Consider the following 24,847-nt stretch of genomic DNA (forward strand, 5'->3'; position numbering starts at 1 on the left):
TAGGATTCACAGTAATTAATGGGCAGTCATCAGCCAGTGGATCAAACAGCAAGCAGTCATGTAACACCTATAAAACAGAATGCAAGATTGTACAGATTCCAACACGGAAGGTAGAGCATTTACTTGAAGGGAATGCTTTTTGGACAAAGAGCGACTCCAAGGAAGTGACTTTATTTCCCTCAAGAAATGTAGGTATCATGAGAAACCATTTATTTTGCATGCTAAAGATGTATCTGGATATGAAAATGGCAATGATGTAAACTCCATGATGTATACTGGGGTTGGGGAAGCTGTATGTGAAACCCCTTCAATTAAGCCGTTAGTAGCAGGTAACTCCACGTGTTCACTTGCATTCTCGATCTTCATTCACTGGTTGGAGCAGCAGGCAGGAGGCCAGCCCTGGCCTTCTGCTCTGGAGCAGAGGGCTGTGCAGGTGCACTGGTGGCAGCCGTGGAGGAGCACAGATGGCCTTCTGTTCCACCAGTTGTGAATGCAGCCCTGCTAAAACCAGCCATCACTTCTGCTTGGAAGCCTGTGGCCCTGCAGTAAGTGGCACTGTGCAAAGCTGTTCAGCTCTGAAGATGCAGCAGCACCCCGGAGCTCAACTGCACCGAGGCCATCCTCACCAGCTGTCTTCCTGCTGTGCCCCATTCCCTCCTCCTCAGCCTGCTGTCCTCATCAACGTACCTGTACCTGTACCTGCGAAGGGGCCTGTGTCACACAGCAGCGTAACGCACCTCAGCAGATAAAATGGCGGCAGGCGTTACGTGGATCCAGGCCACCGAAGTGGAAAAGGTTTGGACAACAGCTGTGGGGACAGCGAGGTAAAAGCAACACCCCTCCGAGCCTGCGCCTGTGCGGGTGATGGCGGAAGCAGCGAGGAGTCGGGTACCGCGGCAACGCTTTCCCCCCCCCCTCCGGCCCTCGAGCCGTGGTGCAGCCCAGGGCAGGGACAGCAGCTCGGGCCACACCACGCTGAGTGGGCGGGGGTGGGACAGAGGGCTGGGGAGGCTGCTGCGCGTGCGCAGCTGCTCTGGCCTGGGCTGTGGCGTGGCGTGGCTGTGCAGTGCAGTGCAGTGCAGCCGGAGAGCTCCGGGGCGGCCGGCGGAGAGTTCTGTGAGGATGGGCGTCAAAAGGGAATCCGAGGCAGGCCTGAGAGTGGCGGCCTGAGGGGCAGCGATCCAGTGTCCCCTCAACCTGGGCGGGCTCTGCGGCTGCCACTGCGGAAGGATCGCCGTGGCCGGCCGCGCGGCTGAGGCAGGGCCCTCCCGAGCGTGTACCTGAAGCCCACCGTGAGAGCCCGGGGTGAGGGACCCGCCGGTTTCCGGTCTGCGCCGCCGGTGGCGTTAGGTGGTGGTCGGGTGTACGCGACGGTGACAGAAAAAGAGTTGTCAGTAATGTTGCTGGGGTTTTGGGGTTTTTTTTGTAACCGCTGGTGGCTCATGGGTTAGGAGAATATTGTAACTGCTGGAGAAAGTAATGCTGTAGTGCTGAACATCCCTCTGGTGGCAAACGTGCCAGGGTCTCTTTGCTCCCTAAGCTAGTTTAAAAGATTGAGACCTGAAACCTCACATTGCTAGGTTTGCTTTTCCACAGGGAAAATCTCGTAATAACGAGGTTAAGGTGCCTTTTCATCCTCACCTTTCCACATGTCAGGGTTTGTCTGACTCTTCTGTTTCTTAAAGTATGTTAGTTTTCCTTCTGCAGATGTTGTTGACGTTGCTTAATCTGTTTAATGTTTTTAAAGAGAAAGTAATAAAACTGGTAGAATCCTGAAGCCAAAATAGTATTCAAAGATGTGATCTCTAACTAAATTGGCATGCTGTATGCTGCCAGACGCTGCCACCTGCCTGCAGGGGAGCAGTTACTTTGAACTTATAGGTACCTTTGTGTGTGTACATAAACACGTATGTATGTAAGTATTTGTACATATGCATGTTTATATGTCCACATGTATATGAACATGTGTATGTATATATTTATATCTAAACCCAAATGTGTGTGTATATATATCAAAACACACCTGTTTATGTTTGCATCCTTACTCTGAAATTATTGCTCAGAATAAAGCACTTAAATTATTGCCTGCTGTTTCAGGTGAGTTAACTCAGTATAAATAGTATTACTGCTTTTGTTCAGCATAACCAACTTTCAGGAGGTGTAGGGTGTGTACTTCCTTATTTTCAGGAAGCTTGACTGGTCTGCAGCATAGGGAGGAACTGGTTGAAATGTACCTTTTAAGGGCTTTCCTGGACATCAGCGGTTTTATTCTAAAGAATATATACAACTGCTTGCTCAGCTGTGCTCTAACAAGTGCTCTTAATGGGATGTTTTTAAAAGGAGTGTATGAAACTGTGAGGTGTAATTCATTGGGATGTATTTCAGCAAGCTCCTGATGAGAATAATTTCCAGAAATCTTTTTGGTACTGCTTCCTGATTACTTTTTTGGGAGCCTATGATGACATGCAGGTGTCCTTTTTTTGAGTTGTAAGTGGGAAGTGAGTACGTATAGGTATATTATAGTCTAGTTGCTAAAAGTGTTTATACAGAAGTGTGAGATTATTTTTTCTATATTCTTGGTATAGCCTATGCATTGCTCTTGAGTCTAATTGATTTCCAAGTGATTTCTGCTAGAGTAATGGATAACTGAAGACATTTCTCATAATAATGAATTAAAGCAAATAAATAGTGAACAATATCTTTGACTGCTTCTGTAGGACTCTCCTAATGTTTACATTTTCCTGTAAAATATTCTGAACAGGCACCCCTTGATTTTGTGCTCAGTTACTCTGTTTTTGTTATCTTCATTTGCTTCTTTTTAGGTGGCTTGTAAGTTTGTTAGTACAAGACTTACCTTTTTTCTGTACTACATTCAAAACAGTGGGGCCTTATCCTGGTTGCATCCTCTGTGCCCTGTACCACACAAATATTAAAGAATAGCGAAGATAAAATTGACATCGCTTCTTGGCAGGACAAGGAAAGGACTGTCCACACACCCAACTGAAGTTCTCTCCAGCTGTCAGTTGATGTTTTCTGTCATAATGTTTGTAATCTTCTGCAGTACTTTGATCAGCTCTGTTCCCCCCTGCCCGCTAATGAGTAGTTTAGATTCCCACCTCTGTACGTGTCTCTGGCCTGCTGCTTTAGGCCTGTTTCTGGATCATTCTTGACCCTGTGCATAAGAATTAATATTGCTTGTTTTCTTTTTCACTCATTACCACCAAGAAAAAAGAGAAGGCGTAGGGGATTAGTAGGGACCAAAAGCAGTGTCTTTTCAAGTTCTAGTAAAGCAACTGTGGCTCTGTCACTGATCCCTAGACCAGCCCTCTGACTTCCAGTGACGCACTCCTACTCCTGAGCCTTACTTACACTGAGTGCTCCAAAACCTGCCTTTTTGCATTGGCTGCTATATAAGCAGAGGCACACCATTGCTGAGAGAGGATCTAAATGTTCTTTTTAATATTTGGATATTGCAGGGATGAGAAAATAAATTGTCTCTTCCTCCCTCTGACAGGGGTCCCACACTTAGTTACCTAACCAGATCTCTTCAGGAAGAAGTATAGCCAGTTGTGATACCTATAGGAACTTGTTTTCACAAGAACAGGGGAAGATAATAGAAAGGAAGGTACAGTGGCTCTTTTCCAGCAAATTAGTAGCTGTCACATCCCCAGGCTATACCTTAGGTTAGCTTTTATTCATTGCTTTTTCTTGTTTCCCATGGCTATTAGTTCAAAATAGCTCTTAGTCTTTTGAAGCAAAGATGAAGTGAAATTGTCTGTAATTTGTGTTTCATTCCTAGCACATGTTTGTGGCCTCCTCCTAGCTGGATATTTAGCAATCTGTTTAATGGACTTAGGTTTATAGGTATGATGTGACATGTTTCTGCTAATTCCACACTTTCACATTTTGTTGATGTGGATGGCTTGGAAATGGATCTAACTTTCAGGTAGAAAAGGATGGTTTGAAAGCAAATATAGAGACACTTCATAACTGTCAGCCTAGATCAGTAGGAAAACTTATCAGGCTTTTTAAATTTAGATCATATTTAATAAAAATGTATTGCTTTAATAATCTATTAAGTGGTATACTTCTAATAATTGATATAATAAGGTAGTGGCCTTCTACAATGGAGTAACTGCATCAGTGGACAAGGGAAGAACTAGCAATGTCTACCTGGATTTTTGTAAGGCCTTTAATAAGGCACCATACAGTATCCTTGTCTCTAAATTAGAGACGGGTTTGATGGATGCACTGTTAGAAAAGTAAGGAGTTGACTGCCTGGCCATGTCCAAAGGGTTGCAGTCAATGGCTTAATGTCCAAATGGAAACCAGTAATGAGGGGTGTCCCTCAAGGGACGTTGACCAGTACTGCTTAATATCTTCATCAGTTCCATTGGCAGTGGCATTCAGGGCACCCTTAGCAAGTTGGCAGATGACAGGGAATATGGGTAGATGAAAATTTAGGTATGACCCGACAATTGTGTGCTTGCAGCCGAGAAATCCAGTCATATTCTGGGCTGCATCCAAAGAAGTGTGGCCAGCAGGTTGAGGAAGGTGATTCTGCCCCTCTACTCAGCTCTTGTCTGACCATGGGTGAAGCACTGCATCCAGATGTGGGAGCCCCAGTACAAAAAGTCATGGATCTGTTATAGTGGGTCCAAAGAAGACCACAGGCGGTGATCAGAGGGCTGGACCACTTCTGCGAAGAAAGGATGAGAGCATTGTCCTTGTTCAGTCTGGAGAATAGAAGCGTCTGGAGAAAGGCTGATTGCAACCTTTTAATATATAAAGGCACATTATAAGAAAGATGGAGAGAGACTTTACCAGGACCTTGACAGGGCAAGAGACAATGTTTTTTAACTATAAGATGGTGAACACTGGAACAGAGAAGCTATGGATGCCCCATATCTGGAAGTGTTGGATGGGGCTTTGAGCAACCTGGTCTAGTTGAAAATGTCCCTGCCAATGGTAGGGAGGTTGGACTAGATGATCTCTAAAGGCCCTGTGAACTCAAACTATTCTAGGATTCTAAGATTCCTGGTGCAACCTTAATGCCTTGACTGTCTTCTACAGTGTCCATTTATTCCACTGTTCTCTAGTACAGATGCATATATAAATAAATCTAAACAGTGAACTTCTTAGTGTAAATTAAATTATCAGAGTAACTTGTTTTGCCATTGCTCAAAGATCAGGTAGCCACTACATCATCGTGCATGTTGTACCACAAAATTGCAGCTTTGTATTAAAATTTTAGATGTGTGGTTCTAACCAAGTTGTAAACCCCTCATCTCATTGCTGTGATGAATCTCTGACTTAAGTTGAAGGTAAAACAATGCTTAGATGGAAAGTCTGCCTCTGCAGATTTGTGTTTTGGTTTTTTTTCTGGAGAATGTGTGTTCTTAAGGTAGCATGTTTCACTGCTGAAATAAGAGAACTAAGTCTAACTGTTAAACTTTTTTCCAGGTATTTTTGTTGAAAGTAGATAAAATGGCAACATTAATACACACTTTAGCAGATCATAATGATGATATCAACTACTGTGCCTTCTCATCATCGTGCTTGGCTACTTGTTCCTTGGACAAAACAATTCGCGTATATTCTTTAAACAACTTTACTGAGCTTCCGTACTCGCCTTTAAAAGGTCATACATACGCTGTCCACTGCTGCTGCTTCTCTCCATCAGGACACATTTTAGCTTCGTGTTCAACTGATGGCACTACCATGATTTGGGACACTCAGGATGGTCGGATGCTGGCAGTGCTGGAGCAGCCCAGCAGCAGTCCTGTTAGAGTCTGCCGATTTTCTCCTGACTCCACCTATCTGGTGTCGGGGGCAGCAGATGGGAGTGTAGTTCTTTGGAATGTACAGTCATTGAAACTCTACAGGTGAGTGCCAAATATTTTTTTGACAGCCTTGTTTACGATGACAAGAATATATAATTTATGTGTATTATGCTCTGTGTACAAGCTTGCAACTCACACCACTGATTGATAACACGAAGAAACAGGAATAAGATTTGGAAGACCAAAAGGTAATCAATAGGAGAGGGAGATGTGCTGAGTCTCTCTGGGTTTTTTTTTTTTTTTTAAGTTCATGGAAGTGTTTTTGTTGGTTTAACAAGAAATGAGGATGCATTGCATACTGCATGTATTTTGTCAATAAACTGTAATATGTAATACACAGTGGAGCCTGACTTTGCTGTGTGCCTTTGTATTGCGTTATACACAGTGATGTTTAATTAATGTTTCACATTGGTTTCCAAGAAATACTTGAAACAAAGCGGATGAGCATTTTTAGTGATATTGCACAGTTAAAAGGTATGAACCTTAGGGTGATCTTCAAAGTCATCTTCTACATCTCTGTATTTCAGTAAAATCTTCAGGTCAGTTGTAATGTGTACTTAGGCAAGACGTTACTTAGGTTTTAGGGCAGCAATTACATAACATCTCTCTGAAGTTAGGTAAGAAGTTAATAATTTGAGAGAATTGGTAGGATTTTTCGTTCAGGATGAGGGAGCCTCCATTTCTGAAAGCCAGACTTCTTTGGTTTTGGTGATCCCTTCGCACATGTTACTGCTTTTGTGGCCTCTCTACCTTTGCCTTCCTCTCAGTGATTCAAATGGGAACTGTAAAATTTTTCAAAATTAATGAGTATAGTTACCTGAAATCATGGAAATCTGGAAACCTGTCCGTAAACAGAATTTTAATAGTTTTTTTGCCACCTTGGCAAAAAATACCATTGAAATGGTTGCTTTCTTTTTAGAGAATAAACAGTCTAAGGGTTTATCTATTTTAAGGTGTTACTAGTGATGACATTCTTTTTTTGTTAAGAATACTTATAACTAACAGGAAAAACACCAGAAATATTAAAAAGTAATTTCTTACAAGTATATGCTGCCTACATCCTGAATTTCTTCCTAGTTGAATGGTGGATGTATAATGACTATGTAGTAACTATATTGTTTTAAGCACAAATTATTCTATGTGGTGTTACCACTGTAAAGAAACAAGGAAGAACTTGAACATTGTAGTCCTGTCTTGTCCCCTTCACTTGTAAAAGTTCGTTTCAAAGTGTTAACACACCAGGAGTAGTTGGCTTAACTTTAATTGTATATATTCTGGGATGTGGCTATAGGTTTTCAGGTGATGATTTTTTTTATTCTTACTGTAATTTTTAATTGCAGATAAAGTACACCTGTCCTGTTTTCTTAAAGCTGAGATGAGTATTACTTAATTGATAATTTCTATGTCAGAGGCTTTTAGTTAACCAGCTGATCTCATTCTGTGGTCCTCTGTTTCATTTGCAATAGTACATTATGTTCATGCTAAAAATGAGAACACCTTTTACAACACTGTTATGCTGCTTGACTGAATATACAGATGTTAATTACTACAGAGGTATTCACTTACTCCTCATCAGCTCAACTGCTTCAACTGACTGTTCAAATTGTGAAGTCACAGCTATTTAAATCTCTATGATGGATGTGAACACCATGAAAGCAAGTTAATTTACATGTATTTCTGAAAGTGTTCTCTATTTCCTGTTCAGTAGTTAGGATACTGATATCTGGCCTGGAAGTCTTAAATGCATACTCTGAACATGTATACTACTGTGCATTTTACTCTTTCAGAGTAGACTGCAGCTTTTTGTGTAAAAGAAAGAAAGTTTTAAAAGCTGCAGGAAGGAAAAAGAATTGTACATACAAAACTGGGAAGCACTGTAGTGTATTCTTCATGATAAAATCACGGGAGTCAGTGGGTTTTTTGAAGGTCCTGGGTCTGGTTTGAGAGACCTGTGTAAAAGTAGTCCAGAATTAACCCTATATCATAACTCAGAAAAGTCTTACGCTCAGCTATAGTTTATCATATGGGTTACTAGGTGTTCTGTTTTGCCTTTAAAAACAGAATACAGAAGTTGTGGGAGTCTGTGTGTATGTCAATCTATGTTAGGGTAGTTGTGTGTTTATTTTGATATCCTGCCCATAGAACTTTTAACAGTGCATTGTGCCTTTCAAGTGGTAAGTACATGCAGATTGTCTATAGTTTGATAATTACTTTATCATTCAGTTAAAATTACTGCCCTCGGGTGCCATCTCACATTTTTCCTCCTGCAGTCAAAAAGGTGGTCCTAGTTTCTGAAGCAGTGTGCTTATTTGCTTATTTCGCATCTCTTTCCACAGTCGTGAGTTCCTCTCCCTTCTGTTGCTGCACTCGAAAGTGCAAAACGCAGAACAATTTGGCTTATTGTATCAGATTGCATTTTAGAGATCACTTCTTCAGAACATTACTTTAAATTCACATTCCGTGTGCTCTTGCTTTTCAGATCTGGGAATGTTAAAGATGGTTCTTTGGTGGCCTGTGCGTTTTCTCCAAATGGAAATTTTTTTGTCACTGGATCATCGTGTGGTGATTTAACCATTTGGGATGACAAAATGAGATGCCTGTGTAATGAAAAAGCACATGATCTTGGCGTTACCTGCTGTGATATTTCTTCACAGCCAGTTTCGGGTTAGTTAACTGACTCTTTAGGGAAGGAATATGGAAAAAAATAATTTCTCTCTAGCTCTTGTTTTCATACTCTTTTTGTCATCAGTGCTCAACATAGCAATGGCATTGCGTAGAACTGATGTTTTAGAATATTCAGAATATTCTTAAGTAAAAGTTGTGGTTAGGTTGATGACAAGGAATGTAGTAGGTCAGTAAACAAGGTGATCAGCATGCTCGTGATAGCTTTCAGTAGCAAATTATCCTGTCAGGGTTCTGGAACGTGTTTGGGCAGTGTCTGTAAGTGAAGCCTATCTCCCAGGGCTAATGAGGGTGTTAGAAGATGCAGTGCTTGATTCCGTTCCCATTTTACTCTTTCAGACTTTAGTTCCCCAGGGAGCAGGGCTGCGTTAAAGCGGTGCAGAGAATTGTAAATCTATTAAGCAAATGCTTGAGCTGTGGGATGTGAATATAGGAGACTTTTTCTGCACCTGACTTTCTCAGTTGAAGGAATTTAGGGGAGCAGCAAGCCCAGAATCTAGTGTATCCCACTAGGATGTGGTACTGTTCAAATATCCTACAGCTGATTTAGCTGATCTGTAGAAGTTGCATTTCAGTTTTGTCATTATGTGCTTCTTCACAGCTGTGATAAGCAAGATACTATTGTTTTTCTTCTGGGTATGAAATCTGATATTGTATGTATTTGAGTATTGAGATCAAAACCATAGGGCATTTATGGTGTAGGCTTTTCTCAGTGCTGCATTGCATATTATGTTCAATTTTCATTCATTTTACATTTGTAAGACTGTGGAACTAAAATAACTAGAACCTAGATTTCTCTACATGCCAAAAAACGCATACTGAAAATTGCATATTTAAATTTCCTCTGAGGGAAAGCTTTGCATTTGTGTCTACAGGCTTTTAAATTTATTGTTTGGTATAAACCTGTTGTGCAGCTCGGCCCAAGCAGCTGCTCACTCACTCTCTCCCAGTGGGATGGGAAGAGGACTGAAGGGCAAAGGGAAACTTTTGCACAAACAATAAGAACTTATACGTGAAATGTGAGACCTCACCTGGAGTATTGTGTGCAGTTCTGGTGTCCTCAACATAAAAAGGACACGGAACTGTTGGAACAAGTCCAGAGGAGGGCCACGAGGATGATCAGGGGACTGGAGCACCTCCCGTATGAAGACAGGCTGAGAAAGTTGAGACTGTTCAGCCTGGAGAAGAGAAGGCTGCGTGGAGACCTCATAGCAGCCTTCCAGTATCTGAAGGGGGCCTATAGGGATGCTGGGGAGGAACTCTTTATCAGGGACTGTAGTGATAGGACAAGGGGTAATGGGTTAAAACTTAAACAGGGGAAGTTTAGATTGACTAAGGAGGAAGTTCTTTACTGTAAGGGTGGTGAGGCACTGGAATGGGTTGTCCAGGGAAGTTGTGAATGCTTCATCCTTGGTGGTGTTCAAGGCCAGGTTGGAGGAAGCCTTGGGTGAGATGGTTTAGTGTGAGATGTCCCTGCCCATGGCAGGGGGATTGGAACTAGATGATCGTAAGGTCCTTTCCAACCCTATTTTATGATTCTGTGATTCAAAATATCGTGGTAAAAGTTAATTTACATGAAAGTGTCATAACTGTATATCTAAATATTGGAAATTCTGAAATATTTTTTAGAGTCTGAAAAGTTGAAAGGTTCATTAGTGTAAAGTTTTGTCAGGTAAAAGCAATTAATAAAGAGTTAGAAAATCACATATTCATCTGCTTTTGGTGGAGGTTGGGTAATTGAGCAGAAACCTCATTGTCAGATTTAGGAAGTAATGCTGTAACTTGATAGCCTTGTCGGTATACTTTTGAGCTTTCTAAATCTACTATGGAGACAAAGTGGTTTCTGTAAAGATAATGTAGGCTTCTCTTTCAGAGTACACGAGCTGCTGTTTCAAAGGTACCAAAAATTATAACTGAGCAGCCACTGTAGAAAGCAGAATTGGGGAAAAGTATTAGAAAGATGAGGAAATAGAATGTGAGCGTGTACTTCAGTACAGAGAATTAGTGGCTGACAATACCAAAGCAGTTGAGTCCACTGAAAGTTGTAGGGACAAAACTGAATTAATCAGTCACAATAGAAATGGGTATAATCCATAAATGATACCTCTAGATCCTTCTTGGTGGAAATACTGCTGGAAAAATTCCATCATGAACTAAGACCTGCATCTGAGGGCAAAGAAACATGTTGAAGCTGAGCCACATCAGAGTGTAATTTCCAGTGCTCCCTTTCCTGTTGAGATTATTCTCTTGGTTTAAGAAATACATTACCAAGTTTTCAACCTTCTGCCAAGATAGAGAGCAATAAGCAGGAAAGCAAGTATTTCTACACTGTGGGTTTGGGTTGTTTTTTTTTTTTTAGGTGACTTATGTTCATTCCTGATTTTATTTAAGACATACGTTACTGGAAGTCACTAGTTTTCATTTTTGTGTTTTCCTGTTTAATGACCAAAGGATTAAAACTTCTGGAATTATTGGCACATTATAAAATCCACACAAGTAGTGCTTACCCAGTACAAGTAAAGATGTTTTTAGATTGATATTCTCTTTACCTGCTTAATTCAGAGCAAAATTAGAATCAGAGTTTCTAACTAGTTCTTTGTGCTTTAGACTATTTGTAAGAAGATTCTCCTACCTTTAAAGTGGATTCAGTCACAGTTGCGTAGAAGTTTATCGCATCTAGAGCAGTTATAATGCTGTATGTGCTTTTCCATCTGACAGCAAAGTTACATCTTCCTCCTGAATAAGTAAACATTAGTGAAATTACCTGTTTTCAGAGTACACATGAGCTGTGATACTGGTGAAAAACTGGCAGATCTTGCTAAAATTTTCTTGTGTAGTCCTCCTTCAAGTTACTCAAAGAGCTGTGCATGTACAGCACTGTAATATCCTTTTAGCAGGTTGGTAACTTGTAAAATAACATCAAAGTCTGTGCATCATAAGAGGATTCGCATTCAGACCAAGTTCCCAAGTAGTGTGTTCTTAGTTACCAAGAAATGTGTTTTTACAACATAGTTATTGCGTGCTACTCATCGATCTGTAAGACCCAAATCTTACAGTGTAAAATCCTAGCAAAATGATGCACTTTGATGCTTTAACAGATTTCAGGTAAGTCGTAAGATCTGCCACAGTCATAGTAGCTTTGATTGTTTCTGTGAACAAACAGGTCTATGTATACTAGGATTTTATTTTGATGACCATATGAAATTAAAATATACTCTATGTAGTGGAAAAATGAGATAAATCTCAGGTTATTTTGTAAGACACTTGTCAAAACTTATTTTGTCAATTCTAGTAACTACAGAGATGGAAAGATGAGCCCTTAAAATGTTTGTTATGTTTTTCTGATTTCTGACTTTAATCCTGGTGATTCTTGTAGGAATTCTAAGACTTGGTACTGGCAGAGGTAACGCCACTGGAGTATTTTTACAGTGACTTGTGTCAGGCTGCTGTGCTGGCTCCATGGAGTAGAAGAGCAGATTTAAATTGATGCAGGACTTAAGAATAAAAAAATAATTGATAATGGGCTGAAGCAATTAATTTAGAGTGTAAGGTGGTAATTCAGAAATATTCATTCCCTCCCTGAATAGGGAGGGAAAAGCTATTACTGTTGTATTTCATCTTTAATTCCTTCACTATTTCTTGAGTGGTTGGCTGGACTGCAACATGACTTAATTTATAAAAATGAAAAGCTGAACATCTAAAATCAGAAAATATCCTGTCAGATGTTCTCAAATTTTGTACATGCGTATGTGGTTAAGTTTGGGAACTGCCGAATGGTGGAAAAAGTTGATATAACCATATAATTTAGGTTAAAAGACTATATTGGTGCACTTAGTAGATAAAGAAATCCAGCATTTGCCATCAGCCCAGTTCTGGTCCTTATGTACTTGTTCAGGAAACAGTGTAACAATTACACCTATTTCTTACTTTCAAATGGTTTTAGAACTCCTGCAATTCTTTTAATTAACACTTCTTAAAAGTAGTAGATTAAGGAAATCTACCAAATTCCAGTATAAGAATATTGATAAGGTTTACTACGCTCTTATTTTCAGTGCTTCTGATTCCAATTAATATATTTGAATTTTATCAGATGGTGAACACGGATTCAGATACTTCCAGATGGCTTCATGTGGTCAAGATAATCAGATCAAACTCTGGCTTATTCTGTCTGCAGATTTCCTAGGTGTGTATACTGATTTGTATTTTTTCTATTTTTATTTTTTTTTAATATTCCAACATCTTAATTGGATTTAAAGCCAAACTAACCACAAGTTAAAGTTGTATTTTAATTGTTTAGCAGGAGAGCAGCTAAGGCATGCGTCAGTTTGTGACATTTGGCCCTCTACATATTATTTAGTGATCTATTTATCAGTAATTGCAAAAGTAAAGATTTCAGAAAAAAATAATCTCCTAATTCTCTCAAACTTAATGTTGTGATAAACATTTGGTTTTAGTTAGCGTTTTTGTCTTTTGAGAACCAATAACATTACCGTGACCTTTGAGCAGGTTGATAGGTTGAAACTTCTTAATCTCTCAGGCCAAGGAGAGGTTTCCTTTCATCTCTTAGTACATCTTGGCTCTTGAACAAGAGCTGGAGAAATGAAAACAGTGTTGGCTCCTGCTAAAACTGCAGTGTACATGTGTGACAGCTACACAGAGACGAGGCAGATGGCCAAAAACATCTTGAGTGCGTATTTTTTAATCATCTGTTTTATATATAAAACTGTAAGGATGAATATATGTGTACACATTTAATTCTCTAAGCCACTGATAAGACATGCTAAGACTACAAAGTGAGGAAGTCAGAGATGTTAGAATTAAGTTGTCTCTGTAATCTTTTATCCCCTTTTCTGCAGGCAGTATGTCACAGAGTCAGGTCTTTTCAGCCTTATGCTTTTAAAAGCAGCTTCCCTTACACCTTTACAAATGTGTCCATATGCAATAATTTAATTTTTGTATTTTTAGGTGCTGAATTAAAATATAAATGCACATTGAATGGACATTCTGCCCCAGTTCTGGCTTGTGCATTTTCTCATGATGGGCAGATGTTAGTTTCAGGGTAAGCAGTATCTTTTACTTGTTTAAATTTTATGCAGATGACTGTCCAGGTTCATGCTTCAGTAGTGTGAAACAGAATAGAGTTGGAGATTTCAAAGTATATTTCCAATAATTAAGGAATAGTTTTGTAATCTCCAGAATTATTGAAGTGTTTTCTCAGTTGGTCTGTGTCTTGTGAGTGGTTGGGTTTGAAATCTAGGATGTTTCAAGCTCTGCTCTCTTGAATATTGTAATGATATTCATGATTTCCTGGTTTTGGGGCATTTATGTGGCCTTTCACATGGATACTCTAGCATATATTTAAAATACAAATCTACATTGCAGTCTTACGCTCTCTTTGGGACACCATTTAGGATTTCCTTTTCACATACTTTCATGAACTTTTTAGGAAGTTAAATACCTGGAGAATTTTGTCTTTGATGGATTTGGTTGAAATTAAATATTTCTTCACTGATCCACATCAATAGTATGGCAACATAAGCCTTTTTTTCTGTAAAAAGTACATGATTGAGGTAACTGTAGACCTGTGGTTTTTATGTTGGCCCTGTACATAATAATGGTTAAGACCCAAATTAATCATGATTGATCAATTAGAGACTAATATTATTACTACTAGTCTTTGTTAGAGGGTGACAGGGGAGTTGCCAGTGTCATTGTGAGGTCACTCTGTTATGTTTGAAAGACCCAGGAGGGTAGGAGCGATGGGAAGATTCCTGATGACTGGAAAGATGCAAATGTCACACCTCCGATAAGGTCAAGGTGGAGGATCCAGCCATCTACAGGCCAGTCAGCCTAACTCCAGCCTCTGGGAAGGTTATGGAACAAATCCTGTTTCCCAGCACATTATATCTGGGGAAGGCAGCAGGAATTGAAAATATCAAACAGCCTGACCAGTGTGAGTGCCTACTGTGGTAAGAAAGCTGGTTATGTGAACAAGGGGAGAGCAGCATGCATTTTATGCCTCAACTTTAGCAAGGCTTTTGACATGATGTTCCAATGTAGTCTTATAGCCAGATGAAGGAGAATAGAGATCAGAAAACTGGATCATAAGTTGTGTGGAAAAATAACGGGACTGTCAGGCTCAAATAGTTGTTGTTGATCAGCAGCACGAAGATAAACTGGCTTTCCTCAGGGATTGGGCAATTGAAAGAGGAAATTATAAATCGGGTAGGTGTAATAATTTATGATTTTATGAATATTAATGACTGTATACTTTTATTCTTCATTTCTCATGGAAAGTGCTTAATCACTTCTAAACTGTCTAAATGGCAACTGGAAATAACAAAAAACTGATTCAACTGAAGTTTTAACTAAGACTTTCTAAACTGAAACGGAAAGAACTCACGTGTTGCAAAGGAAAAAGGAAAGACTACAGTAGCCAGCAAATAAACTTAAAACCCCAGAAACAACAGCTTGCTTTGATGTTTTGCTTTTGGATTCTTTTCAAGGAAATATTTTTCAGAATTTAAAGGTCATTGTGAATATTTATGATCTAGAGTTACTTTATTTTGCATTAGATGGATTATTGTTCTTGCTTATATTATCATAAGTGAAATGTCTTATCCATAAAGTCTTTCAGGAAACACTGCTGTCATGGTGAATAACTATGCAATTTATATTTAATGAAATCTTCTATGTTTTGATTGCATTGCACCACTTTATGTATTGCACTGCATTACTTACTCTAGCTTGCTTTGCAAGTGAAAAGGTTTCAAAAATAATTAAAAGTGCTGAGAGGAGGTCGTGGATAGCCAGATTCTGTGCATCTACTTGCAAAGATATAAGTAGCTGTGGTACAGACAGAAGGGAGCAGTGGAGTGGGGGCCAGTTTGCATAAGCACTGTGCAAATCCTCTACATCAGAAATTCTCATGGAAGTGCAGAGCTTTCATATTTACTGTTTTTTACATTATGCTGGAGGTACAGCTCATCAGTGGTGGTGTTTTAAGGTGGGCATGGGTGGAGAGGATTTGGAGATCCAAGCTTTCCATAAAGGGGAGTTAAGAAATCTGTTTGCTCTTATTTTGTTTGTGGAAAAGGTTTTTTCTTCCTCCTCTCACTTAAAATTTGGTTCCTTTTTCCTCTCTGCATCGTTGTAATGTCACTGTGTTGGTTTTTTTGTGTTTTTTTTTAAGGTCTGTGGACAAGTGTGTCATAATACATGAAACTGTAAGTATAGCATACTGCAAGATCATTCACTGGATTCTTGTCTTTAAATTATTAGCACTGCTTCTTCAGTGTCTTATCAGCATAAAGAAATACTAAAGACTAGAAACTACAGACCCAAAATATTTACTGTGCATTTGAGGGGAGTGGGGAAGGAGTTTGAGCAAAAATGTCTCTTGAGAATTGATCAGTCTTTCTCACTTATTTACAGTTCTTTGAGGGGGTCGTTATTTAATTTCTCTACGGCAAAGGATTATTCAGTACTTTATTGGATTCCATACTTACATGTTATTTTCATGTTGGAAGTAGAGGATTTTTTGTGATCCTAACTTTATCGTAGCTTCCAAAGCAAGAAGGACTGTAGCTTTGGACATAAAATCAGGAATGGTGGTCATATAAGTTCTTCAGTTGTTTATATATAAAGTGCACATAAACAATAATAAAGAAATCAAGAAAAAAATTATGTTGAATACCATGTCTTTATATGTTGAATACCATGTCTTTAAAGCATATTGTTTAGGCATTTTCTGTAATACAGTTATTACATACTTCATCGGTCACCTCTAGGTGATATTTACCATTGGTACTTTAAGTACTTAGTACTTAAATAATTTGGTATTAAAAATAATAGTAATTTTGCTGAAAACAGAGGATGAACAAATTTTAAGCTTCCCCAGCTTGCTCTGCACATACTGCTGTACTGATGAAATTTTTCTATTAGTTTTTCATCCAAATCACTAATTTCATACAGTCCCAATAAACACTGGTGGGGGGAAAGAGGGATTTCAGTCTAAAATAGGGCATCTTCCCCATGATGGATGGCTCAGAAAACTGGAATGCTGACCAATCAGTTAGTGTTTCAGAATAACTGTGCTCTTCACCTTTCCAATCATCTTCACGTTTCCAATCATCTTTCCAAGCATCTTTTCATAAGAAGGAACTTCTTTCAAATCGTAGTAAAGCTGGATTCAGAAATTTGGGGTTTAGTAGCATCTAGTGGACAAATAGGGGAAGCGCAGGGGTGATTTATGACTGGCCCAACTGAAGGATTGTAGCATGAAGTCTATTTGAATTTTAGTTACCTCTTCACTTTTGGTCATTTCTAATCCTAGATTTGTAGAAAAAATGTTTTTATCCACATGAGCAGCCAGCCAATATGGAAGGAAATAATTCAGCTGGTACTTCTGACATTGGTATGCTGGAAGGTCTCATGTTGGCCGATTGTTAGGAGATTGAAATTGCATTTTGGATGCTGCTGCTCATAGCTTTGGCAAGGTTGTGCAGCTTCTCTGAAGGTAACTTCTGTTATCTTCCAAGAAGCAATATTATTCCTGATTTTGAAAGAAAATGTACTAATGAATGAACATTCTTTTTATTCTTCAAGATTTAAAATCATGAACGTTCTTTTACAGAGTACTGGCAATACCCTTCATACTTTGTCTCAGCATACCAGGTAGGAATTCATATGATTATTCTGTTTTACTGTTAATAAAAGAAATTTTTTCCTTGTGAATTTTCACACATTTTTATTTGTAGATATGTTACAACTTGTGCTTTTGCACCAGATAGTCCCTTACTTGCCACAGGTTCGATGGATAAAACTGTGAACATATGGCAGTTTGACCTTAAGCAACCCTGTGCAGGTTAGTGTGAAGTATTTGTAATCAGTTCTTTAAATTTAAAGCACGATATTGGTGACTGCCTTGTGAAGATGCAAAAACCCCATCTTTTCTCACATGCAGTTAATGTGTAATCTCAGGATTATGTGCACATTATGTATCTTTCTCTGAATTGATCTTACCAATGTCCTATGGAGGTATTATCTTTTTTATCTTTTGTTTTTTCTGTTTTTTTTTTTTTTTGTGTGTGCTTTTTGTGTTTTTTTGGGTTTTTTTAAATTTTGTGGGTTTTGGGGGGTGTTTATTATTATTATTAGAAAAGATGTACTAGAGTATTTGAGTAATCTGCAGTATCTTCTTTTCTGATATTCACCATTTCTTACTCTTCGGACAGCATTTAAGAGGTGAACATTATTCCCACAGTGCTGAAAGATTTTTTGGACAAGTATCATTGACAATGAGTTAAAGGGAAAATATGCTAATTGCAAGCATAACTATCAAAAAGAAATACCACTTACCAGTTGTTACAGGTGAAAATACCAGGATAATGAATGTTACAAATATATCGGCACCCAAAGTATGTAGAACAAGGGTACCTAGACCTTTGTTCAAAGCACAGGAGTAAGTGTGGACTTTGGTCTGGTTTTCTAAAGAGGTGTGAAAGTTGGTTTCAGTGTCTGCTGATGCTTTTGTCTTCTAGTTCAATTCAAATTTGGTGGAAGCGTGGGCATCTGAGAAGTTAAATTCCTCTACGGTTTGAAAATTGATAGATAAAAGACAAACCCAAATTCATGTTTCTCCCTGACATAATGTCTAAAGGCATTACCTTTAGGAATGTATAGTACTGAGAACACTTGAAAAACAGTGTTCATTACTGCCGTTGTTCCTAGAACCGGGTTTGGTTTTTTCACTCTTGTTTTTCTTGGGGGTGTGGGAGCTGTGGAATGGTGGCGTTTGGTTTTTTTTTTTTTTTAACTATCTTATCTTTCCTTTCCAAAGGAAATATCGTAGAAAATACATCTAAGGTGGCTGTTGAGGACTGGTCAGAGGATGATGTTGCGGCCTGGCTTTATGCACAAGACTTAGCAGACTTTGTTGGGCTTTTCAAAATGAATAACATTGATGGCAAGGAACTACTGAATCTTACCAAAGAAAGTCTGATTAATGAATTAAAAATTGGTAAGAGTACAGGAATGCAAATAGTTTTAAATATTTAGTATATGTGTGAAATGTTAGAATGAAATGTTGGTTTTCCTATCAGCTTGTGGAAGTGCCATGTCTATAATACCTAGAATTTAGCAGTGAAATTCTGAAGTGTTCTGTTACCATAATGGAAGAACACAAGATGTGTTTTAAGTTTTACTTTTGGAGATGAAGCATTTGATGCTGATATTTAGTAAGGATTGACCAAAAGCTTGTCTGGCTTAGACACATTATAAAGCCTTAGGTGTCCTAGTTAGTACATTGTCCTGTCACTTTATTGCAAAACTGTGATTACTTTTTAAAATGCAAAACTGTGATTACTTTTTAAAATGAGTCACAAGGAAGTGCTGTATTATGAGTGATTCCACAGCAGTAATTCTGAAATAAGACATTTAAAGATGGCGAACTACACTGGAACTTCCTCAATGTTAGTTTTCCATTCATTTTGACTGCTAGATTTAGGCATAAATTAGGTGCTGGTATGTTTCCCAAAGTGAAATCAGGTATAACTAAAGGCTGAATAAGTTAAGAAACCTTTTAAAAAGCACAGTTTTACTTTTAGAAGTCAGTATTCTTCATTGTAGGAAAACCGCTCTGCTCCTTTTGTGTGTGTGTGTGTGTGGTACTGGTCTGTATCAGATCATATGATTGCTGTGTATCTGCTAGCTTTGTTGAATTCTAGAAATCAACAGACATGCTGGGAATCTTTCGGGCATTATCATCCACAGAAGGCACTTGACTTTATTGGTTTCTGCAAGCATTTACTTTAACATTAGAGTAACTTAAGCTGTGTTGCAGCAGTCACCAGCTGGGGCTAATCAACTAATGCTGACTAGAAGGTCATGTGAGAATTGAATGCAGTGTGACCAATGATGAGAACAGAGCTGCTGAATATAACATGCTCTATGGGGGAAAAAAATCAACAAAAACATGTGTTGCCTGATAGATTTGTAATGATGCTATCAAGAGCAATTCAACCTCAAATAAGAAAATAAAATCTGAGTTGTGGGAGCCCATCGTGAGGCAGGCTATAAGATGCAAAGGACAGATGTGGCTTTAGGCAGAGCACATCTAGAATATGGGCTGAGTATGGGAAGCTGTTGCTTTATGGCTCTTTCATTTGCTATAAAAGGATGCAGTGAGGGTTGATTTTACATATGAGCTGAAGTAGCTTCAGTATATTCTTTCCTATTACCAAGTAAAACGCTCACTGCTCAGTCTCTGTTCTCAAGACTTTGGTCTTTTGCCATGCTTTCCTTCAGCAGGTGCTTTAACACCCATCATAAGATTATAGGATAAAGAGTTGGATTTTCACAAGTATCAGGCAACTGTAAGTTCTGACTGAAATTACCTACTGTCTTAATAAACATAAGCTACTTCACAAATATAATCCAGCATATATGCAATGCGAAGCAATGAGTTCCACTCGTAGAATCCTAAAATGGGTTGGGTTGGAAAGGACCTTAAAGCTAATCCAGTTCCAACCCCACAGCCATGGGCAGGGACACCTTCCACTAGACCAGGTTGCTCAAAGCCCTGTCCAGCCTGGCCTTGAGCACTGCCAGGGATGGGGCAGCCACAGCTTCTCTGGGCAACCTGTGCCAGGGCCTCATCACCCTCACAATGAAGAACAGTTCCCTAATATGTAATCTAAATCTTCCCTCTTTCAGCTTTAATCCCTTCTCCCCTGTTCTGTCACAACATACATACCCTTGTAAAAAGCCCTTCTCCAGCTTTCTTGTAGCTCCCCCTTAGGGTACTGTAAGCCTGCTGTAAGGTCTTGTCCCCAGAACCTTCCCTTCTCCAGGCTGCATAACTCCAGCTTTCTCAGCCTGTCTCCATAGGAGAGGTGCTTCAGCCCCCAGACCATCATCGTGGCCTCCTCTGGACTTCCTCCAACAGTTCCACATTCTTCTTATGTTGGGGGCCCTAGAGCTGGATGCAGCACTGCAGGTGGGGTCTCACAAGAGCAGGGTAAACAAGGAGAGTCACCTCCTTCAAGTTGGTTAGTTAATGGTTATATGAAAGGTGTTTTTAGAGACAAATAATGAAATATACTGGTCAAAGGCACCAAATCATTCAAATCAATCAGTTCTTAAGTGGTAAATGCTTGTGATTCTGCTTCTGCATATCATTCTACAACTATAATTGGCACAGAATAGAAATTACAGACTGATATATTTGAGTAAGAATTGTTCTCTATCTGCCATGGCTCAAGCATTTACAAAATAGGCAGGAAAATACTATCTGCCTGAAACTTGCATTCACTTTGCTGTTTGTTTCCACTACTGCACAGAGTTATCTTGAGCCAGCAGGAGTGACCTTCTGTAGCTGAGCTGTTTGTAGTGGTGGACAGGGCTGTCTGCAGACTTTTCTGTATTAGGAGGGAGTGGTGAGATGGAGTGGGGTCTCCTGTAGCACAACTGCCAGTTATTTCAAGAGCTCTTTGCCTTACATGTCTGTGTTATCTGCTTCATGTACCAATCCAGAGTCCCTAGGCCTGCGCAGGAAAGTCCTCCAGAAAATTGAAGAACTGAGGATGAAAACAATCTCTGTTCCCATTACAGTCCCTGATGAGTTCTTATGTCCTATAACAAGGGAGCTTATGAAGGATCCCGTCATTGCAGCAGGTATGTCTTTAAATGACATTGGCAAAAATGAGTTATGTAAGGGTAAAGATAGGTCTGGGAACACAAAAATGGGCATATCTATCCTGGCGGTTGTAGAAAGAGAAACTATTCTAAATAGCTGTTGCAACAAAAAAAAACCCCAAACCTGCAGTAAATGTGTAATTTGCTGTATTAGATTTTTCATATGGTGAAAAACACTGTATCAGGCAATTTGCTCCATGTCAGCTCCACTGAGGAGCTTGTACAATGTTTAATGTGCCTTTGGGCTTGGGCTTGGAATTCTCTTTCAGAATTGTCTTGGGAAGTGCAAAGTGAAATTGTGCACATGGGGGTGGGGGTGTAGAAGTGAAAACCAGGCTCATACTTGGAGTACACTATGCATATGGCACTTCAACTTTGTACAGAATGAGATTTATTTAAATTCAGCAGGACCTTGGAGCTGAGAGATGTAAAGAGCAGAACATGTTCTGTAGTCAAACACTGTATGAAGAAGCAGTGTTGTATAGCTCTGACCTTGGCGGGGGGGGGGGAAGGTGTCTATGATCATCAAAAGACCAATGCATGTTTTTGATGCTCTGTAAGCAGTGCCTGACTTCATACTGTTTTGAGGTTTCAGGCAAGACTTTTGAGACTTAAAACATTAAAGATATGAAAACATTTGCTAACTGCTGGAGTGATAAGCACTGCAATTAACAGTGCTTGAGCTCCTAAGCAGTAGCAGTAAGAAAAAGGAGAGACTTGAGTATCTTTTGAGATAAGGATAGAGTTTTAGAGCAGGATAGGTTTGTTGGAAGGCTGTAAATCTTTGCCAGACACTATTCCAGTGTATGTTAGAAAATCAAATAGGCATTTTGAAGAGAAACTGTTGACATTTTAAAGTGAAATGTTCAGAGTGTCTGATCAATTCCTAGTATTTACTAACTAACAAATAGTGCCTGCATGTCATTCAGTATTCATGTCAGCAGTATGATTGCTATCTCAAGACATGGGATTCCACTGCTTTTCTGAACCCAGGATGGGCATAGCTGAGAGTGCCACACACTGGTTTTATGGAAGCTGATGAATAACAACAGAAATGCTAGCAGTCACAGCAGGAGAAGGGTTGGTTTGTGGCAGGACAAGTGAGATACAGGTATTCCCTATCTGGCTACTTCACTGAGAAGTAAACGGTGGCCCAGCACTGTAGAACTGAAGCACCTGTAGTATGAACACAGCTGACTTTAAGCTGTAGGCAGTTTTGCAGATTGAAATTGGAGGAAGTTAGGTATCTATCTTTGCCTCTGTGCTGTGTGAAATTTAAGGAAAGTAAGTAAAAAGGTAGAATGCCGAACTGCATGGTTTTGTCAGTCAGGTGACCAGTACAGGTAACAAAGATTCTTTTTCCCATGTTAAGTGTCTCATATTCAATAAAGGGGAAGGAATTAAGAGTGCGGCGCTGTGTTGGCAGCAGGGTGGAGGACACACGTTTGTGTTTCATCAGAGGTGTTTCTGGGCAAGCCTGTCCGTAGTTGCCTGTTCTTTACTAACAAACAGCTGCTTCTGTGTGGCTGGAAGGGCTGAAGTCCTAAAAGTGGGCAGGTGCTGAGGGCTGAGTGAGTGCCCAGCTGCATTCAGTGCTGAGTACTGCACAGGAGCAGTACACATGCATTAGATGGATGTTAGTGAGCTTTCACCTCACATCATGGAGCATTTAAATGTAAAAAGGCTGAACACATGCATGATGTATCCTGGTGCTTTGCACTCATGGTCAGCTTTTAGTGTCTTTTTGTTTACTATAAAGGGTTCCTGAAGTAAAAATTACTCTTTGAAAGTTACTCAATACTTCAGTTCCAGCTAAATGGGAAATGGAAATGTTTGTTTAAATTGTGATCAAAATCTAATGGTTCTATTAGCGCAAGGCATACGGTAACTTCAACACCAATATGCCATTTCTGCATTTTTGGTAAAGCAGAGTTTTATGTTTATTTCAGGGTGTTTCCCTGTTTCCCCATCTTACAGACTCTTCTTCTAAACAGAGGCTGGTTTTATTTCCAACTCCGTTTCATGTACAGTAATTTTTCAGTTCCCTTTCTCTTTCCTCTCCCCTTATCCCTAACTAGCAGACACAAAGCTGGTGATACATTTCTGTAGGTGCTGGGGCAGGGGAAGGACATCACTTCCAACTGCTTGGTAAGGTTTGACAGTGTCTGGGGGGGCGGCTTCAGCATCATTTAGAACTAAAGAGCAGATTTTCTTTCTTCAAAAGGAACTTTTCTCAGAGGAGCTGAGCAAGCCCTACTGTTACAAACACTGACTGCCAGTGCAGGTTTCTGGCTACTTCACCTTACTATTCCGGTGCTTCTCACTTACACATGCATGCCTACAGGCACAGGACCCTTTGCAGGCAGCTCTGATGATATTTTTACAGCCTTGTAATGAACTTTATCCATACTGTCTATAATTCCTTAACTACAAATAAGGACACAGGAAGCCTTTATGTAACTAACTGCACCCTGTTTACCACTTGCGTACCTCAGTCACAAATTCATGCATGGGCATGACTGAATTCCGTGATCTTGTCAGAGACACTCCCTTGGGTGGTAAAGGGCCAGTTTAGCAATTGTGGATGGCAGATTTGCCTCTGCTGCCCACAGATGGAGGGGCAAAATGCCAGGGCAGCCCAAATCACCATAGCAGCAAAACATCAGTGTTCCAAATCAGAAAAGGGAGTTGACATTTTGTGTGTCCTTACTGCCCCCACCCCAGGCTCATAGCCAGACCTGCCTCTTTGGAGGAAGGTTCAGGCCCAGCTACAAGAATCTCTCACACATACACTGCTTTAGAGGCATCCGTGAGCTGATGGAGCTGTAACTGGCTGGTAAATTTGCAGTGCTTTCTCAAAGGGCTTGTACTTGTTTGTTAGGTTGCCAAATACAGTGTTATTTAAAAAGCTGAATCAGATTTTGATCTTAATACTGCTGTATAAGGTTTTACTGTAATACATTTAACTATGTAATTTGAAGCAAATATGGGCTATCGTAAAGCTTTCACAACCCATGTAATTTTTCTGTAGCTCAGTTTTCCTGTTTGGAAATACTGATTTCCTGACACCCCTTTTAAATGTAAATAGTGAAAATCTGTGCCATGTGACAGTGCCCAAGCATCTGTAATGCCAGCTTTTGATGATGGTTTCTTTGTAGATGGCTATTCCTATGAAAAGGAAGCAATAGAAAACTGGATCAACAGTAAGAGACGATCTAGTCCCATGACAAATCTTCCTCTCCCCTCTCCTATGCTTACACCAAACAGGACACTAAAAATGGCAATCAGCCGCTGGCTGGAGACGCAGCAGCAACGTGTGTAAACCACCAAGTTCTGAAGTCATTTGTTCAAATCAGTTGAAATGAAATTGTATGTAGCTACAAGAAAAAACTGCATCAGAAACAACTTGGGGGGGGGAAGTGGTGTTTCTTTTCTCGGCAGTGGCTGTCATTTAAATGTTTGTTGGAAGGAAAATCTTCACTGTTGGAAGCTCCCAGAAAATGACTGGAAAACTTCTGTTATTGGTAATTTCACTTGGTGGTATTTCTGGTTTTCAAATAAAGTTTTCTTAAACATTTCATCACTTTTGTGAGTTCTGAGCCTTGATTTTGCCAAGCTTGTCTTGC

General features: G+C 39.7%; 1 protein-coding gene and 1 long non-coding RNA gene across 6 annotated transcripts; one reads left to right on the forward strand and one right to left on the reverse strand.

Annotated features, from left to right (window-relative positions):
• The first annotated feature begins 1,074 nt into the window (after window positions 1–1,074).
• Window positions 1,075–24,804, forward strand: WDSUB1 (WD repeat, sterile alpha motif and U-box domain containing 1). 5 transcript variants are annotated; one of them, XM_065671168.1, is made up of 11 exons: window positions 1,075–1,305; window positions 5,464–5,885; window positions 8,323–8,507; window positions 12,616–12,708; window positions 13,491–13,584; window positions 15,718–15,751; window positions 17,161–17,201; window positions 17,285–17,391; window positions 18,367–18,546; window positions 21,060–21,200; window positions 24,380–24,804. In XM_065671168.1, exons 2-11 carry the CDS (start codon window positions 5,488–5,490, stop codon window positions 24,541–24,543), a joined length of 1,437 nt encoding a protein of 478 aa, XP_065527240.1. In that variant the 5' UTR covers window positions 1,075–1,305; window positions 5,464–5,487; the 3' UTR covers window positions 24,544–24,804. The 5 variants fall into 5 exon arrangements, with proteins under 5 accessions (XP_065527240.1, XP_065527242.1, XP_065527244.1 ...); XM_065671170.1 differs by having other exon boundaries at window positions 24,489–24,804; XM_065671172.1 differs by having other exon boundaries at window positions 5,684–5,885.
• Window positions 6,280–14,205, reverse strand: LOC136010253 (uncharacterized). Its single transcript, XR_010610805.1, has 4 exons — window positions 13,984–14,205; window positions 11,158–11,261; window positions 10,630–10,691; window positions 6,280–8,440 (listed from the first exon to the last, which is right to left on the reverse strand). It is a non-coding gene; the product is annotated as an uncharacterized LOC136010253 (long non-coding RNA).
• Window positions 24,805–24,847: the final 43 nt, after the last annotated feature.

Source organism: Lathamus discolor, chromosome 3 (assembly GCF_037157495.1).
Source record: "Lathamus discolor isolate bLatDis1 chromosome 3, bLatDis1.hap1, whole genome shotgun sequence".
NCBI classification, from domain to species: Eukaryota; Metazoa; Chordata; class Aves; order Psittaciformes; family Psittacidae; genus Lathamus; species Lathamus discolor.